Here is an 18583-nt window from a genome sequence, read left to right as displayed (position 1 = left end):
TCAACTTATTATACCTTCATTCATTTTTAACCAAAACCTCAAACATCCTTTTTTACTATTTAAAATTAAACTCAACAAATAAAAACCAGATATATAACCATCAAAACTGCTATAAGAACAAGCACGTTTGACTGAGTTATGTGTATGCGTGCGAGTGTGATGAGTATTTTAACATTTTATATATACGAGTTATAAAGGGTTGAATAAGGATTTTACTGACTGAAAATAAATTAGAATAGCAATTTTAAGAGCGTAAAGAAAATGGCTGGTTTCCAAAATTAGGAAAATATCAAAACCTTTTTCTTCTTCATATTTGTGGCACTGCTGCAATCACACCTGATTCCGTGGATATATCTGACTAGTTCCTCCGTGGGTGGTCTACTCTTAAGCCAAAAAAAAAAGGGGAAAAATAAATAAATAAACCACGGCCCCTATGTGTAAACCTAAAGCATTTTTGGCCACCATCAAATGTAGTAATAGAGAGTAAGAATCAATTTCTAGTATATCTTCATCAAGTGATGGTCTCCACTGTTGTTCATAAATTATTGAACCCAGGAAAGTATTTGCCGCTCCACTTCCTCCCAGTTATGCACTTTTGTTACCAGGGGATGTTGATGAACGGACTCTGTCTTGCACCAAGGATAGGAGTTCTCATAATCAAACAGAAGAACCCTGATTCCAATTTCTGCACATTCAATTGCATATCTCGGATTGTCGTCTATCAGAACCTTTGCTCCAAAGGATCTGCCGTCCAAATCATCAAAAAACACCAGTCAGCGCCACTTTTCTGCACCTACTTATTTTATTAAGCTCATTCACGAGTTTTTCAGGGGATCTCCACTCTAGGGATGGTTATTTGCACTTAAAACACCATAATAACTTTGGAGGTAAAGTAAAGCACATGTTTTGACTCTTTGACAATGCAACGAGGTTAATGGTATACCTGCATATTTCTGACTTTGGTCTAGACTCTCCATCTATGGCAAAGTGGTTGCCAAAGTGAATCTCTCGAAAAAGTCCTGGAAAATGCCTCTCAATCCACTCAACTGTGTGTTCCTTGATTGCATTTTGCCGAGATCTATTCATACATACATCAAAAGATCTGCTTAATCTTCACGATTAAATTGTTTCTGCACACTGAAAGGTAAATATACCAAGCATACATACGTCACAACTGATAGGTTGCAACATCTTGACAGCTTATGAAGCGCCTGCCAAGCTCCTGGGATGGGGTGGATACCTTTCTTAAAATATGATGTCTTGTAGAACTCATGAACACGGACAGCAGCTGTCATAAGACAAAAATTAATTTACAAATTCTAATAACACTTAAACAAATTCTAATAACACCACATTCTTGCAACAAGTAAAATTTTATCATTTTTTAAGAAGAGAAAGAAGCAATATACTAACAAAGACAACAAGGTGCAAACTGATTACAAGAAAAAATAAACTTTACAAGTAAACCAAAATGTAATAAGGTTCCTAAATCCTCATCAAAGTTAAGAGAGTCTGGAACCACGTGTCCCTAATTCTCTCAGAAGAGTCTATCCCCTCAAAAACCCTTCTATTCCTCTCCTTTCAAAGTAAAATTTTCATCACTGAAAACCTGGTGCTGTCAACATCACTTCAAAGGCAGCCAAGGTAGTGTTTAATGATTAACAAACCAACTACCATCCAAGGAAAATATTGATTCCAAAACCATTTGCAATCTGAGTGTAAATACCAGGATAGAGGAAGAAACAAAATTCAAAATTCTGCTTCCAGTTATGAGAGAAGATCAACTGACACCTATAGAGTAAAAAATTGACACCCATGCAGTCAATTACTTAAATCCAAGGACAATGATCTTGAGATCCATTGACACCCATGCAGTCAATTACTTAAATCCAAGGACAATGTTCTTGAGATCCATTGACACTCATGCAGTCAAAAATTGTATGACCCAGGCTTGTGAATCAGGTATTAAAAGCCAAATTGCAATTCATTTAATCTTTCATCAACTGTGACGAGCAAAAACATATAGCCTTGAATCACTCTAACAGTTGACAAAAGACTGACTGATTACAGATTTCAGACATAAAATCAAGCCTATCATGCTCAATGGTAATTGTTCATCTTCAAACACCACTGTTCTCGTGTGTGCAACAAGCCTGAAATCAAAGACAGTCAAAGCAAATGGAGACAGAAATGATACCTTCATCACGCGAGCAGTTCCATATCTGTGACAAAAAGAACGGATCTGTTAGGATACCTGAATCAATTATTTAATTATTTTGGAAAGAGGTAAATATGTTTTAATGGCATCATCAGTAGAAATAATGGAACCAATAAGGTATACATTGGATTAACAAGAACATAGGTAAGGTGAAAACCCAAGGCAGAGACCTAAATATGAAGATATCATTTATGAGATAACCCCTAGGCACAAATTTCCATAAGAATTCCTTCCAAATAAGTTCTGCTCATATCAGCATTATAGTACACAAAAAATCTCTATAAAATACACAGTGTCAACCTTCTAAAAGCTCAGTTACAAGCTAAATGGAATAAGTGCAATGCAAAAAATCACAAAATCTCCCAGAGAGTTATTTGGTACAGGAAAGCTCAGACGCACTAGCCTGCTCTATGCACCAGTGAAATTTGAGATCTCAGTTACAATATGAAGCACCAATGAAATGGATAAACAACTCCAGCCGGATACATTGTCAAATCTTTAAAACATTATATGGCTACGAGTTAAGAAATTTAGGAGAAAGGAAACAAGTGGTTTTTGAAGGAAAAGATGGAAAAGTATTTAACATTGTAAAGAAAATGGAAGATTAACTTCAAAAAATCAGTCCATAATACTTTGCATGAATGTAATTATCAAGTTTTTACCCATATATATAGTGATAAGTTAGGCAGTTAAGGCTAAATCTTTTGCTTTCCCATTCTCTTCCCCTAATTCAGAAGGATGCTTGCCATCCTCTCCTTTCTTCTACTATTTTAATCCAAACAAGTGAAAAGATTATTAGTATCCTTTTCTTTCCATTCCTTTCCTTTCTCTTCACTTTTCTCAATCCAAACATAACGAGAAACTAAGCCTTCTTATGTTCCTACAATTGGCAGTTCCATCTACTTTCCAAGTGAGATGCAAGCACTCGTAGCCCACAAGAAATTTCTAGCAGCATCACTTAAATTCAAGCAAATTACACGCGTGGTTGGTCATTTATTTGGGAGAAAGAGAAGGTAATGCCAAAGCCACACTCATGCACGCTAACCCAAGCGAGTACAATACCACATGACAGGTACATGCAGGATCCTACCTTGGCACATTTTACCAGTCACTAGCTTTAAAGCTGATAAGAGCTGACTATAAAATACTTTTACCTGTTACTGGATAATGAAAAACTAAAGAAGATGCTAGTCCATAGTACCTTGAAAAACTCGTAAACATGGTATTCTGAAACGGAATGATTCAAAGAGTAACGATCCGCAATAAATCTGTTGAGAGCTGATATGAAATCTCCTAAAACTGCTTCCCATTAAAGCAAAGACAGAATGTAAATAAAGTAAACACAGCATCAAAAAAGAGCAACTGAAGATGGCTGAAAAAGAGACAAAATCAGCTACAAGAACAGGCCGTGTGCAAGAATCAATGCACTGATGACCATAATGCATGTGAATGCATAAAAACTACTATCAACACCCAGAAGAAACCGGCTAAACGAAATGATTATCAAGCCATGTATCAGAATTATCATCTTGCTGGTGTCACACCAGCTAAATTTTGGCGTAAGCTAACCTGTATGGACACTTAACTAAAATATAAAATAAACTTGAAGTCACGTCTCACAATAAGCATTTTGGTGTCAACCAGATTTTCAAATTTGAGGACAGAGCTAACCAAACTTAAGGTGAATTGACATTTCATAAATACTATAACTTTTTTTTTTCGCTAGTCATTTATATTAGCACTAAAAAAACAGCTAAAAGATCCCGAACAGAAACACTTCAAGTATGCTCATATTAAAAAAAATACATCCAAACTGTCAAGTCACGAACTTTAGCTGAAATCGAATATAAAACTGTCAAGTCTTGGCAGATTTTTCCAAAACTACATATAAATTAATAACCAACACGAAGAATGTTAATTAGGAAAATACGAATCAGAAAATACCCTCATCAACATCAACGGCAACGACGAGCTTTTCGTGGTCAGGGGCAAACCGAAGGGGGTTTCCTCGTTGGCAGGCCCCGTGCCCATTGACCAATTTCGTTTCAGTGCGCTCCTGTATAACCCCAATCTCCAAATCCCGCATCAACGGCCGGTGTGGAGCCAAGGCTGCAGCCTGTGCCTTTTGATCGCTCATCTTCTGAGAATCAAAGCAGCCTTTTATAGATAATCCCGGGGGCTTGCCGTTGATCCTAAACCCACCATTGCTGCTGCCGCAAGTTCTGAGAGACGCTATTTTCGTGAGAAATGGGTGACATAGGGGTTGGTCACTGGTTGCAGAGTGGAAAAATCCCTTGAGGAAGGGCTCGTTACCGGTGAAGTAACAAGACATGAGAGACTGGGTATTGAGGTTTGGGATTTGATTGAAGAATAAACGAATCTTGGTTTGCCTATTTAACATAACGAATTTTCACATTCAGCTTCCAACATTAACACTTATAAATTCTCTTTCTGGTTGGGTATCTACTCCAAGATCGTGGGAAAAGCCAGATACTGAACCGAAAATCTGATCCCGGAAAGAAAAGTAAAGATAGAAATTAATCAGGAGCAAGAATTTACAGACAAATAATGATGACTGTAGAAATACAAAGCAATGACGATTTCCATCATTAGTCGGCGCACCAACAGCAGCGCCTTAAAAGAAATGGGAAAGAAAGTTTTAAAAAAACATAAAGAGAAGATTTCGCAGGGATTTAAAGAAAACCCTAACCAATGATTTTGAGACTGAAACTATAATGTATTCGTTGGAGGAGAAAAGAGAGGGAGGCGCGGCAAGCCACCTTATAATCTCTCTCTTGCCGCAAAATAAATAAATAAATAAAGCATAAAAATAGAATATCTAATTTGGTTTGAATTTTATTATTAATTAATGAACGGATGATGGAATTTGGAAGAGAATATTAGCAGAAATGCTTATTTCTGGTTAATGGGAATTAAAAATTTGGGAGAAGAAAATTAGGAGACAAGAAAAGGAAATGGCGGAGAAAAGTTGCAGAAAGAAAAGATACAGAAGAGAGATTCAGCAAACGAATATGCAAGTAGGGTCTGCGGACTCGCATGTGTCGGGTCGGATATCCAGTTGGGTCGGGTACGAATTTCATGATCTATCATATTCTTTAAAAACACTTTTTTTTTTTTTTTTTAATTGCATGGACAAGCAAATCCAACGTTAAGTTTTTGGCGATTTTTTAAATTTAAATATTATTATTTAATTACTTAGGAATATCAAATATTATTTTTTAAATAATAAAAAAATAAATAAATTCTAGTGATACATCAGTGCCACATGTTTTAAAAATGTCAATGTCATTTGTCACATTTGAAAAATAATAATAATCATACAACTTTTGGTCTGCTAGGGATTTGTAAAAATTTTATGTAATTATTTTTTTAAAAGTTTATATTAAGTTAATTATGTAAAAACTTCATTAACGATTAAAAAAATTATTGATTAATTTTCAATCAGACAATTTTGGTATAATTTTTTTATTACGTTCCTAGTAAGACTTTTAATTAATCAATTTCAATTTTAGTAGTATTTTTTTTTATCAGATAATTAATATAATTGTAATGCTTGATTATAATTTTTAATCATATAGTTAAATACAACTCTAACACTATACATCTTGTCTTCTTAGTTACACACTTTTTTTGGCAAATCAATTTTTTTTTAATTATTTTGGATAATTCTTTACACCACGCAATTAGTGCTTATGTATATTTATATACACACACACACACACCACTTTATATATAATATTTCATATTCAAGCAAGAAAAGAATTGCTGAAAGAGAAACGTAACCCTATTCATGACTAGTATTACAGCGAGTTATGAACAAGGAGACATTCAAAATAACGAGCAAAAGCGATGCATGTATGGAGGATTTCAGATCTTAAAAACAGATCTCATGAAATATCTCTAATAATCAACATCAACACAAACATGATCAGACCCACGATTGAATCTCGCTGCCTTATTGTTCTTGTCTCCGCTGCCGCATTCGCAGTCACCACCTCGTGCTTTCCCAGATCGATCATGATCCCAAACCGGCAAGGCGCCTGAGATGGATCAACGGTGGTGATCGTCGACAAGTTAGAAAACGAACAAGAACCCCGTCGTTGATCCACCGTCTGATAAAACACATTGAAAGCATAAGACGCATTTCTCCGAACATCTAAAGAACCACAAGAAGATCCATAACTAAGACTCGTACAATCCGCATACTGGCAAGCATAGCTTATACCCCCTGCCAAAGCCGGGTCTGTAATACTCGCCTCAGGTGACATTACACACCATTGTCTGCTCAAATACTTTACGCCTTTCGCAGATGCTAAGCTTCTTCCACTTCCCAAATCCAATGAGTATTTGATGCTTCCATCGTAGTAGAAAATCCCCCAGTGACGCTCAAAGTTTCCTGGCTGAATACTCTTGTTATCTTCATCAACTAGTCCAAAAAGATAGATGTCAGGTGGGTTTGGACGTTTTGGAGTACCTTGACCTTGAATGATCCGATTGATAAGTCCTTGGTTAAATCTTTGAGCATTGTCCGTATTAGCACTTGGGTCGCCGTCCGTCGGCCAACCCACCTCGCCGACGATGACCGGAAGTTTAGAGAAGCCATTTTTTTCAAGAGCAGAGATGAGAGTATCAAAGTTGGCTTCAAAAACATTGGTGTAAGCAATGGAACCATCAACAACAGGAGCTGCTGAGCCATTGAAAAAAGCATATTCTCTGGGGAAATGAGGATCGGCGTTAAGGCTGAGGAAGGGGTAAATGTTGATGGTTAATGGAGCAGCGTTATCACTCAGAAACTTTACAATGGAGATCATGAGGTCATGAATGTCGGACCGGAAGTTCCCACCAGAGGGTAAGCCATTATCGGTCTGATAAACATCTGCATTGAGTGGTACAGTCACCTTGACTTGCCTTCCTAAACCAGCTTTTATAAGAGCTGCTTGAATATTTTGAAGAGCAGGAAAAGTTGTCTGGAGGAACGTGTCTTTGTAAGTCTTGAGGAATGGTTCATTTCCCACAGCTACGTACCTATGAACAGAAAGAGTTGAAGATATACATATATAAAGAATTAAAGATTACAAGGGTAATTATATAGACCTTATATCAGTGCCGTAAGTAGAGATATAATGGGAGACGTTCTGTTGAACCCAATTCTCAGCAAATGAGAGACTTGTTGCGATAGGTGCAAGGAGGTCATTGGGAATACCAACCATGACCTGAATGCCGGATCTGCCGAGAGCTTTTAGGGCACCACGTTCAGCTTCAAACAGCTTGACCTTATTAAAACCATTATCCTTCAACAGTTTTACGACGATGTTGGGAGGAAGAGGATGGGTTGATTGGACTCCCCAGTTGCAGCCCAGACCCATCACACCCTCGGCGGACCACCACAGCACCAACAACAACCATATCAACTTGGAAAGCAAACCCATTTGGTTTTTCACATATATGCTTTGTTTTCTTTAACCAGGTCTAGTATATAAACTTAAAAATGTAAACGTGGGTGTGTGTTCGGGGGAAAAGAAAAGAAAAGAAAGGTAGGAGTGTTTTGTTTTTGTTACAAGGAAAAGGAGAAGGAAGAAAGGAAGCAGATTCCAAGGCAAAACCCAATTGAATCATCATCCAACATAAAGCTCTATTGGATCTTCTGACTTGTCGTCGAAGGGAAAAGTAAGCATATATATTCTGCAAGTTTTATATACCTTTCAACCTTTTTTCTTAACCCAGAAATCTACTTTCTTTTAACATCTCTTTTTTTTTTTTTTTTGTGGCAAAAATCAAATTCAGATATTCTCCAAGTAGAAAGCAATATTCAGCATACACTTCATTAACTTAATTTAATTAAATTGGTAAATTTGTTGTTAAATTATAACTTACAAATTAAAATAATTATTACAATTATTATTATAAAAAAAAAAGATAAAATAGAATATAACAGGAGGAATTACTAATTGGAAAATATGAAACCGATTTGCTAGAGACAACAACTTAGATTTTTAAATCTTGAAACGTTGTTGTTAAATTATAACTTACAAATTAAAATTATATATATATATCGTATTATATTATTATTTAATTTATTAGTAAATAGAATTTAATCATAAAAAGTGTGATTTGTGAGAGAAGAAAAAACTATTCAATAACTCAATTTTTTTAGTTTTAGGATAATGGTAGATCAATAAGTTAGTTGGAGGACTACAATTTTCTAATTGAACTTTTTAAAAAATTTTTTACCGACCGTCTCTCGTAGGTAAATTTTACCTAAAATCTACATAAGGAATAAATTCTGATTTATTTTCAAAAACCTAACTTCAAACTCAAATATCACATAATTTCTTAGAACTAAGTTGGGAACTAAAATTCATATACATATACATATACATATAGTACTCTCAGCAAAAAAGCTTCTACTGCATTATTATACCGTGACTTGAATTGTTGGGTTGCTTATTTCCAAAACCCTATTCATGGCTCCAATATATAAAAAATGGATGTTAATTATTGGTATTTTAAACTTTAGAATTAAAACACATTATTATAAGATTTTGTCACATTTTTCCACTATGCAAGGTGAATAATAAACCTTTGTTATGCCCCTGTTTTAACTTCAATTTTGATTCCGATTCGAGTGTTTATTTTTATTTTGTTATTCGCATAAATCTAAACAATAAATAAATTATGAAACTGATTTCAACAGTTCTAACATGAATAGATAAGATAAAAGAAATTAAAGAAAAAAATTACTATAATTTATCGTTATAAAAAAAAAAAGACAAATTATACAAATCTTCAGATGCAGATATTGGATATTCTAATCCTTCCGTAGCAACACCAACTTTGAAAGATTTCTTCTCATGTGAAGACTTAAAAGAAAGAATTTAAAGCCTCACCATGATACTAATATTATGATTCAAACATATAGTTACTTTGTAAAAAGAGCTTGAGCCACTAACATTCGTGACAATTCATTAAAAAACAACCTTGAATGGATTTTGTAGTTTATCAATTTTAAATATCATAGAAGAATAGTTATGATCTCTCACCAATGACTTATCAATTCCTTTAGTGCAATTACTTTTGTCTCGTGATATTTGTTGGACCAATTGACTCAGCCTGAGCTACAAAGCATTTTTATGTAATCTCCTTTATTAACGTCATATAAAAGTCCAAGATGAGCAGCTCTTAACAAATTGACATGCCCAAATCTATAAGCAAATTTAACACCAACATTTTTGGAAGTCATCATTTTTTAAAGTACAATAAGAAAGTGAAAATATAATGAACTTATTAAGGAAGAAACATGCATTGATGGACAAAAAGATGTATTGGATAGGGAATCAGGAGATATAAAATGTGTGAATAGTGAGAGAAGAAAAAAAATTCAATAACGTGGTATTTTGGTTTTAGGACAACAGTCTAATCAATTAGATGACTACAGTTTATTAATTTAATTTTTTAAAATTATTTTTACTGATTATCTATTCTAAATAAATGTAACATAAAGTCTATATAAGAAATAAATTCTTATTCACCATAAAATATTTTAAAAATCATAAGGTACTTATGTTAAGGATATAATTATTATGCCCAAGATCTAATTTTTAGTGTGATATATTGAATAAATTTTTATTTGACAATTTATTTTAATATAGAGCAATAATATTTTTTTATTATATTTATTATCTTATTGTTTAATTTATATGATAAAGTTTTTGATTAAATTTAGAGACTTTATATCAATATGGAGATCTTGATAATGAGAATAAAAATATTTATTATTTAATCTAAAATATTTTTGGTCGTTAGATCATCAAAATAAGACATTCATGATTCGGTAAAATATGTATGTGATGGTCTCTATAAGATAAAAATTAATTGATCTCATTAACTAAATTGCATATATAGATGATGTATATAAACAGATAATTATTAAACCGACCCAATTGAGAATTTTTAATGTTAAATATTACATAAAACTGTCAATACAATATTCTCTTAAAATGATGAAATATAAGAATTTTCTTTAACCTAAGATCATCAAAGAAATTAACAAGTCATTTATCATACTTTGATGCTGGACACCTACAGTTATAGAACTATAGTTGAAATGATATTGTAACATCCAGACCCTAAATAAAATAAAAGAGTAAGTAAATAAATAATTAAATAGGGATTAGGGTCTAAATGAAATGAATCTTAAAAATTTTTATTTTTATTTAATTTAAAGGACTTAAATAAAAATACGTAAGAAAAAATAGGGTAAAAATATAAATAAATAGAAGTGGAAGGGGGCAAAAAGAAATCAGAAAATGGATGATCCTAATCGAACCGTCTGAGGGATCTGACAACTGAGATTTTATTAACGATAAATGGCCCAAATCGAGCCTTGTGAGATCCAACGGATAAGGAGACGGGTATATAACGAAAGATATTAGGGTTTTTCTTCATTTTGAGAAGAGAAGCCAAAAATGAGAGGAAAAATGAGAGAGTTGATTGGGTGACAAAGAGGAGGCTAGAGAAGAGGAAAGGAGAGAATGAGAAGCATAGTCGAGTGGGAAAGTGAGGGGAAGAATTGAGAATGGCCGCCGCAAGGGAAGAAAAGAAGAGAGAATAGCGGAGGCAGCAGCTTTGTGGAAGCCGAGGCTGAAGGAAAAGGGAAGGAAGGGAAATCGGGCCGAGGAGCATCGTGTGACAGCGAAAACCGAAGCAAATAAGGTAAAAATTCATCTTTTTTCATCTTTTCATCTCTATTTTCCTTCAATCCTTTTCTTATTTCGCACTGACTAGTATATAGGTGTGAAAATCCATCATCCAAACTTCAAGCAAACAAGGAGAGTCATGGGGAGCTAAGTAGATCATCTAAAGTTGAACCTGAGGTCGAATTGCACCACACTGATGTAAGTAAGCTTCTTTTTATGATTATTTTGGCTTTAGGGTTACGGGTGCGAGCGATCGGTGTTGGGCTGGCCGTGCAAGCTCGGCCTGGTCACCCACCCACTCGGAAACTGAGGAGCCTTCCTCGAGTATGGGAACCCAATTCACCAGTGGGAAGCCGAGGGGTCTTCCTCGAGTACAGGAAACCGATTCACCAGTGGGAAGCCGAGGGGTCTGCCTTGGGTATGGGAACCCGATACTTCTGGGTTTGGGAATCGAGACTGTAAGGGAGCGGATTGCTCACCCTTACGCGATCTACCAGGCATCCCGTAGGCTTGTCATTAAAATCTATAATTTTAGTTGAATTTAACCTCTATTTAATATTTACAGTGCATTAATTAATATGTCATGTGGTGTACCATGAAACTAGATGTTCGAGCAGATCTAGGAAGGTTCAAACAGATATAGAAAGTTTGTTGCACAAATGAGTTGTAAATATTTCATGTTCTGAACCTAGATTAGGATTTTAAATTTATGTATGTATATTATTAATTTTGTGGGTGTTTTAAATATAGAACAGATACTGACCCAATTTTTTATGAAGACCAGAACCCATACCTATGACAAGTGAACCCTAATCTGTTGGAATTTATGAGAAGATGAAACCAGAAAACAAACCCAAGACTAACGAATACTTGAACTGATGATAAGAATAAAATTTAAATTTAAAAGAAATCATCAATAAAACAGAAGGTTGAAAAAAAGAAAAGAAAAGAACGAAGAAACTGAATAAAAATAGAAGAAAAATAATTATGGTTGTGAACGATTAATTTAAGTAAAGTTTAATAGAAAAATGGAATAAGAAGGAAACAAATAAGAATTTGGAAATGAGAGGATGTGAGTGAATAGGGCGTGGACCTGAATACTTCTCATTTAGTCTGACTTGATGAGGGGAGTGTGTGTGTGTGTAGCTGAAGTTCAGCGGGTATAGTGAACATGCACATGGATAGAGTTTGAAATCTAATACAAACGTTGATAGATGTTTGTGAGTGTGGGTTACCTAACAAATATAATTGTTGTGGCCATTGTAAGATTTTTTGTGTGTGTGCTATCCATGCGATGGGGAGATTCATTTCACCTATCCTCGATGGCGACATAAATGATATCGCACGATGAAACTTTGAAAATAACATTTCGAGTGTACATATGATCTTTCATGTATTTGTGGTTATATTTTGAGGCTATTTTTGATATTTGAGTTTACATATGTTCTTTCGAGAATATGTAGTTATACTTCGTAGTTATAAATGATATTCGAGTGAAATTAAAAAATCCTATCAAAAACATGTGAAAATGGTGAAAATAAAAAATAAATTTTACATTAAAAATATTCCTATTGTATTGTTTTATATTGTATGTTTTTGTATAAAATCTTATATGAATTGAAGAACGGAAATATTTATTAAGTTGGTAAAATTCATTAAATTTTACCCAGATATTTTTCAAATGAGAAAGAACAAAAACTCTAAATTTTGACATCATATCTGTATATAGAACTATTGTATATATCACATGAGATGTTAAGTTGTATATTAAATTTTTTAACTATACATATGCATATTTTGTGAGCCCATTGTATGAAAATAACATGAGTAGGAATTGTGTCTCATATCGAGTTTGGGGGGTGTTACAGTTATTTGGCGTGATTAAATACTTGTAGAAATAGTGATTGATCAAGATGGAATCTGTCAATTTTAGTAATAAATTTAAAATTTATATTATCATTTATTATAACGACTATATTAAGACCTTAACGAGGGTAATTGAATGAAAGAATAAAATAATTTCTTATATCATTCACTAATCAATTTATAATTGACGTGAAACATATTTGGTTACTTATTAGGATTTGACACTTAAACTATATCCTAGAATTAAATCGGAGTAATAATAACAAAAAAAAAAATTATATTATTATTTAGCAGGTTTTTAAGATAATTCTTCATACTATTTGGTCGTTAAGGAGTGTTTCTAAACGTCAACATTTATTAATAAATTGGTTTAATAAATTTATTATTGGTTTAATATTGAAGTTATGGGGTTACACATTACCTAGTGTTTTAACTTTTGTTAAATGGATTATTTATTTTAATTATTTAATAATTAAATTAGAAAATTTAATTTAATTAATTAATTAATATTTTTTTATCTAAATAAAATATTATTATATTTTTTACTAACATAGAAGATATAATTAATATTAAAGATAATTTTGAATTTTTTTATTTATGAAATAGAAAATTAATATTTATATTTTTTTATTATTATATTATTAACGTAATAAGATATATGTGTGATTATTATAATAATAAATATTATTATAAAATTTAATTTAAAATTAAATTAATTTATAAAATTATTTTATTAAATAATAATAATAAAAGACAACATATATATACACGAGATATATATATAATTGGGTGTTGAAGAGAAAAAAAAAAAAGAAAATTCAAATTGGTTTGGACATGTACCGGAAGAAGTTGGACTTTATATATGATATATATATATATATATAATTGGGTGAAAGAAAAAACAGGTGTGTGTGATATATATATTAGGGTGGGATTGCAAAAAATTTAAGAAGAGAAAAAAAGAAAACCTTGCAGCCACACCCACACCCACACCAAAAGAAAATGGAAAAATTGAGTGAATTTTTCTGTTAATTTTGTGAGAAATTTTAATACAAATATTATTCAATTTGTTCGCTGTCTTCTGTTGATCAACTCAATAAATTGATTAGCAAATATCAATTTTAATGTATAAAATTTTTATATTTTTAAAAAATTTTAATTTAAAAATTTATTATCAAATATATTTTATATTTAATTTTTAACTTATAATATAATTTTTGAAATACAAATAAATATTAATTTATATTTTTTATTACATGTTACGAGCACATTATGATCTATCAGTTTTTTTTATAAAACAAATTTAACTTTAAACTCAAATCTCATAAAACTACTCAAAACTTGGTTTATAGCAAAAATTCATATGCAAGTACACATACGTATAGCTTAAGCCATATTATACTGTGACTCTGACTCTGACCGGCAGCTTGCTGATTTCCAAAATCCTATTCATGGGTTCACTGTACAAAAATGATGTTATTTACTGGAATTTTTAATTTTAGAATTAAAACACAATTTTTCACTCTGCAAGATTCCCGCTGGTTTTTCTCCTACTTTCAGTGTTTTCTGTAGTAGATTCGAATGCGTGCAAGATGAATAAAACTTGGTTTTTGACTTCAATTTTGATTATAATTCAAATGTTTACGTTTATTTTGTCATTTGCACAAATCTAAAAGACAAATAAATCATGTAAGAAAAAAGATGAATTATAACAAAAGAGAAATTATAATATACGACAGGAATTGCTAATTGAAAATTTTTAAATCTGAGTCGCTATACGCAACAATGGGACTCTTTAACTACATGGACAAAATCATACCAAACTAGAGACGTAGATATTGGAGATTCCAATCCTCCCTAACTTTGAAATATTTCTTCTTATATGAAGACTTGAAAGAGAGAATTTTAGGTTTCACCGGTGATACTAATATTTCAATTCGAGCATACAGTTGCCGTATAAAAACAAGTTGCACCACCAACATTCGTGACAGTTTGGTTAAAAAATAAGCTTGAATTTTGACCCTCACCAAAGACACAACTAATTCCTTCAGGGCAAGTACTTTTTTTGTCTTCTGATATTTGAAACCTGAGCCACAAAGCATTTTTTGTGTAATCTCATTTATCATCAACTTCATATACAAGTAAAGGATAAGCAGCTCTTAATGAATTTTAACATGCCCAAATCCATAAGCAAATTTAACATCAACATTTTTTTGAAATATTTCATTTTCTAAGATACAATAAGAAAAGAAAAATATCATTAATTTACTGAGAAAGAAACACTAATTGATGAATTAAAGGATGTAATGGATGGGAAATCACGAGATACAAAAAATGTGATTAATGATAAAAAAAAAACTATTCAATAACTCATTTTTTTTTTTAAAGATAAAAATCGGTCAATTAGATGACTACAACTTATCAATTTAATTTTTTAAAATTATTTTTATTGATTCTTTCTCTTAAACAAACGTAACGTAAAGTTTATGTGAGAAAAAAAAAATTTGTTCACCATAAAATATTTTAAAAATCAAAATGTGCTTCTTTTTTTTTTTTAAGCTAAACTTCGAATTCAAATGTTACAAAACTACTCAAAATTTAGTTTAAAGCAAAAATTCAAATACAAATACGAGTATATATAGCACTCTCAGCAGAAAAGCTTCAGCCATATTATATCATGACCCCGACTACTAGTTTGTTCATTTCCAAAACCCTATTCATGGCTCCACTATATAAAAATGATGTAATTTAATGGTATTTTTATTTTTTAAAATTAAAATATATGATTATAAGATTTTGGCATAGTTTCTTACTCTGCAGGATTCCCACAAGTTTTTTCTGCTATTTCAGTGCTTTCTATAGTTGGTTCCAACAAGGTGCAACGTGAATAAAACCTTTTTTTGCCCTATTTTGACTTTAAGTTCGATTCTGATTCAAGTGTTTATGTTTGTTTTGTTACGTGCGCAAATCTAAAATATAAATGAAACATGTAACTGATTTTAATAGTTCTAACACAAATATTTCATGGACAAAATCAGACCATACTAAAGATGCATGCAGATATTGGAGATTCCAATCCTTCCCTAGCAAAAGTAACTCTGAGAAAGATTTCTTCTTATGCGAAGACTTGAAATAAAGAATTTCAGGTTTCAGCATGATACTAATATTTCCATATGAGCAAACAATTGCCTTGTAAAAACAGCTTGCACCACCAACATTTGTGACAGTTTGTTGAAAAGCAACCTTGAATGTATTCTGTGGTTAATCAATTTTGACAGCCATTGAAGGATAATTAAGATCCCCACCAATGACTTATCAGCTCTTCTTTCAGGGCAAATACTTTTGTCTCCTGGTATTTGGTGGACCATTTGAAATCATAGCCTGACCCACAAAGCATTTTTATGTAATCCCCTTTATCAGCTTCATATACAAATCGAGGATTAGTAGCTCATAATGAATTGACCTGCCAAGATCCATAAGCAAATTTAACATCAGCATTTTTACAAGGTGTCATTTTCCAATTTACAAAAAGAAAGGGAAAATATCATTAACTTGTTGAGCAAGAAATATGAATTAACGAACTAAACAATGTAATGGATGGGGAATTTGGAAATATAAAAAGGGTGATTTGTGAGAGAGGAAAAAAACAATTCAATAACTTGATTTTTTAGTTTTAGGACAACGGTTGATCAATTCAATTAATTATATGACTAAAGTTTTTTTATTTAATTTTTTAATTATTGTTATCGATTGTCTCTCTTAAATAAATATAACCTAAAGTTTATGTAACAAATAAATTTTTATTCACTATAAAACAAATTAAAAATCACCGGTTGTTTTTTCTTCAAAACCTTACTTCAAATTCAAATCTCATAAAAATGATCAGAACTTAATTTGAGCCAAAAGTAAATATATACATATATATAACACTCTCGGTAGAAAAGCTTCATCTATATTATACCATGTCTCAAGTTACTGGTTTGCTCACTTTCAAACGCTATCCATGGTTCTACTATATAAATATGATATTATTTAACGATTTTAACTTTTAGAATTAAAATACATGATTAAAAGATTTTGACATATGCTTTCACTTTGCAGGATTTTTAGTAGTTTGTCTTTTTTTTGGTGACACTTTTTATAGTTTATTCCAACGTGGTGCAAGGAGAATAAAACTTTATTTTGACCCAGTTTTGACTTCAATTTCGATTTTAATTCGAGTACTTATGTTTATTTTCTTACGTGTGCAAATTTAAAGGACAAATAATTATGAAACTAATTTCAACATTTTTAAAATGAATACATGAGATAGAAGAAATTAGAGAAAAAAACTACTACAATTATTATTCTAAGAAGAAAAAAAAAAAACAAGTTATAGCAGAAGAGGAATTAAAATATACAGGATGAATTACTAATTGAAAAATCCCAAACTGAGTAGCTAGACCCAACAACTTAAATTATTAAATTTGAATAAACTATATAAACTGAATTTTCTTCAAATATAAAATCATTTTGCAGTATTCACCTGCCAATTTCTGTCTCTCAGAATCCGTGATGTTGGCTACAAATCCGTTGAGACTCCATTTATAACTTCTTATGTATATATTTTCTTCAGTGCTGTAAGAAATGTAGTTATATGAACATTAAAGCAATAAGTGAAATCAAAGAGAGTAAAAGAGTTTAAAAGAAAACGAAGATCCATGGATTTTCACCTGTCCCCAACAACGTCTTGAAACATTGTAACATGATGAGCTGTTGGAAAGTAATCTCCGTTAGGAAGGGATCCCATGCATACAATATACGTTTGTCTCTTATCATCATCATAACCAGTATTAGTCCAAAGAATATCTTAAAGTTACTAGTTAAATAAAATACAATCAGCAGATACTTGCAGATAGGCTCATGAAGAGACCTAAAACAGATAGAAGACAGAAAAACAAAACAAAACAAAAAAAAACACCTGCTTAGCCGTTCTTAATTTGTGTTTGTGCAACAATGGGGTTGACGTGAATTGTATTTATTCTGATTCTGATACTCGTAGTTAATGTTTGAATGATTAGCTTTTTATGTTCATTCACTAATATAGTAGTATAAAAAAAGAAATCTTATTTATGTATATTAACATTTCAATCATATCAATCTTTTCAGAAAGTGTTATTGTATATACATAAAAACGTATTGGATATAGATAAAATACAGAGGGCAAATCTACATCCACACTGCAACTTAAATTGCACTTTTAATAAATTAGTAGCTGAACTTTGAAGTGAATGACAGCAAAAACTTGTTGCTTAATCAGCTTTTCTGAAAATTTTAACAAGTTAAAGATTTACTCATTAATATAATTAAATTTTATAGACATTTTTTTATTTTATTTGAATTGATTTTGATTAATTTTTGTCATATATGTTGTTGGATTGATTTTGGCACTTTTCAAGAATGATTTTGGGACTTTGGAAGCAAATTAAAGTGGATTGGGACAAGATTTGGGTGAAAAAAGGTTCAAACATGAAAATGTGCGAGACATGACCATAACATACGACTATGTGTTAAAAAGCCAACATTTCTATTTTTGAAAAGGAGTGAGACACGACCATGTTCATGAAAGACATGACCATGTACCCTATACTAGGTCCGTGTGTTAAGAAGACATCATTTCTGTTTCGCTCGATGAAAGAAACATGGTTGTGTCTGATAGACACAGTTGTATCGTGTCTAAAAGTTGAAAATTGACGTAATTTCGAGGAAGACATGGTTGTGTGTTAATTCGACACGACCATGG

The 18583-nt window shown here is 31.9% G+C and overlaps 2 protein-coding genes across 4 annotated transcripts; both read right to left on the bottom strand.

Annotated features, from left to right (window-relative positions):
• Window positions 1-278: 278 nt before the first annotated feature.
• Window positions 279-5235, bottom strand: LOC110812049 (Haloacid dehalogenase-like hydrolase (HAD) superfamily protein). Of its 3 annotated transcripts, XM_022038708.2 has the most exons (7): window positions 4929-5234; window positions 4163-4724; window positions 3420-3517; window positions 2198-2222; window positions 1168-1288; window positions 944-1078; window positions 279-744 (listed from the first exon to the last, which is right to left on the bottom strand). In XM_022038708.2, the coding sequence occupies exons 2-7, from the start codon at window positions 4617-4619 to the stop codon at window positions 543-545; spliced, it is 1038 nt and encodes a 345-aa protein (XP_021894400.1). In that variant the 5' UTR covers window positions 4620-4724; window positions 4929-5234; the 3' UTR covers window positions 279-542. The 3 variants fall into 3 exon arrangements, with proteins under 3 accessions (XP_021894400.1, XP_021894399.1, XP_088064564.1); XM_022038707.2 differs by having other exon boundaries at window positions 4163-5234; XM_088208438.1 differs by lacking the exon at window positions 3420-3517 and having other exon boundaries at window positions 2198-2254; window positions 4163-5235.
• A 687-nt stretch (window positions 5236-5922) lies between these two features.
• Window positions 5923-7880, bottom strand: LOC110812044 (O-Glycosyl hydrolases family 17 protein). Its single transcript, XM_022038704.2, has 2 exons — window positions 7334-7880; window positions 5923-7264 (listed from the first exon to the last, which is right to left on the bottom strand). Exons 1-2 carry the CDS (start codon window positions 7666-7668, stop codon window positions 6127-6129), a joined length of 1473 nt encoding a protein of 490 aa, XP_021894396.1. The 5' UTR covers window positions 7669-7880; the 3' UTR covers window positions 5923-6126.
• Between the last annotated feature and the right edge of the window lie 10703 nt (window positions 7881-18583).

Source organism: Carica papaya, chromosome 7 (genome assembly GCF_054855325.1).
Source record: "Carica papaya isolate Zhongbai chromosome 7, ASM5485532v1, whole genome shotgun sequence".
Lineage (NCBI taxonomy): Eukaryota > Viridiplantae > Streptophyta > Magnoliopsida > Brassicales > Caricaceae > Carica > Carica papaya.
Note: the sequence above shows the minus strand (reverse complement) of the source record. Positions and strands in the feature narration are given on the sequence as shown.

Excerpts from the sequence above, each read along its gene's own strand:
- LOC110812044 (XM_022038704.2), bottom strand. The coding sequence starts at position 7,668 with ATGGGTTTGCTTTCCAAGTTGATATGGTTGTTGTTGGTGCTGTGGTGG. Across the intron at positions 7,265-7,333 it reads ACTTACGGCACTGATATAAG|GTACGTAGCTGTGGGAAATG; the intron begins GTCTATATAATT and ends TTCTGTTCATAG.
- LOC110812049 (XM_022038707.2), bottom strand. The coding sequence starts at position 4,619 with ATGTTAAATAGGCAAACCAAGATTCGTTTATTCTTCAATCAAATCCCA. Across the intron at positions 1,079-1,167 it reads TGCAACCTATCAGTTGTGAC|ATCTCGGCAAAATGCAATCA; the intron begins GTATGTATGCTT and ends ATGTATGAATAG. Across the intron at positions 745-943 it reads CCAAAGTCAGAAATATGCAG|ATCCTTTGGAGCAAAGGTTC; the intron begins GTATACCATTAA and ends TTTGGACGGCAG.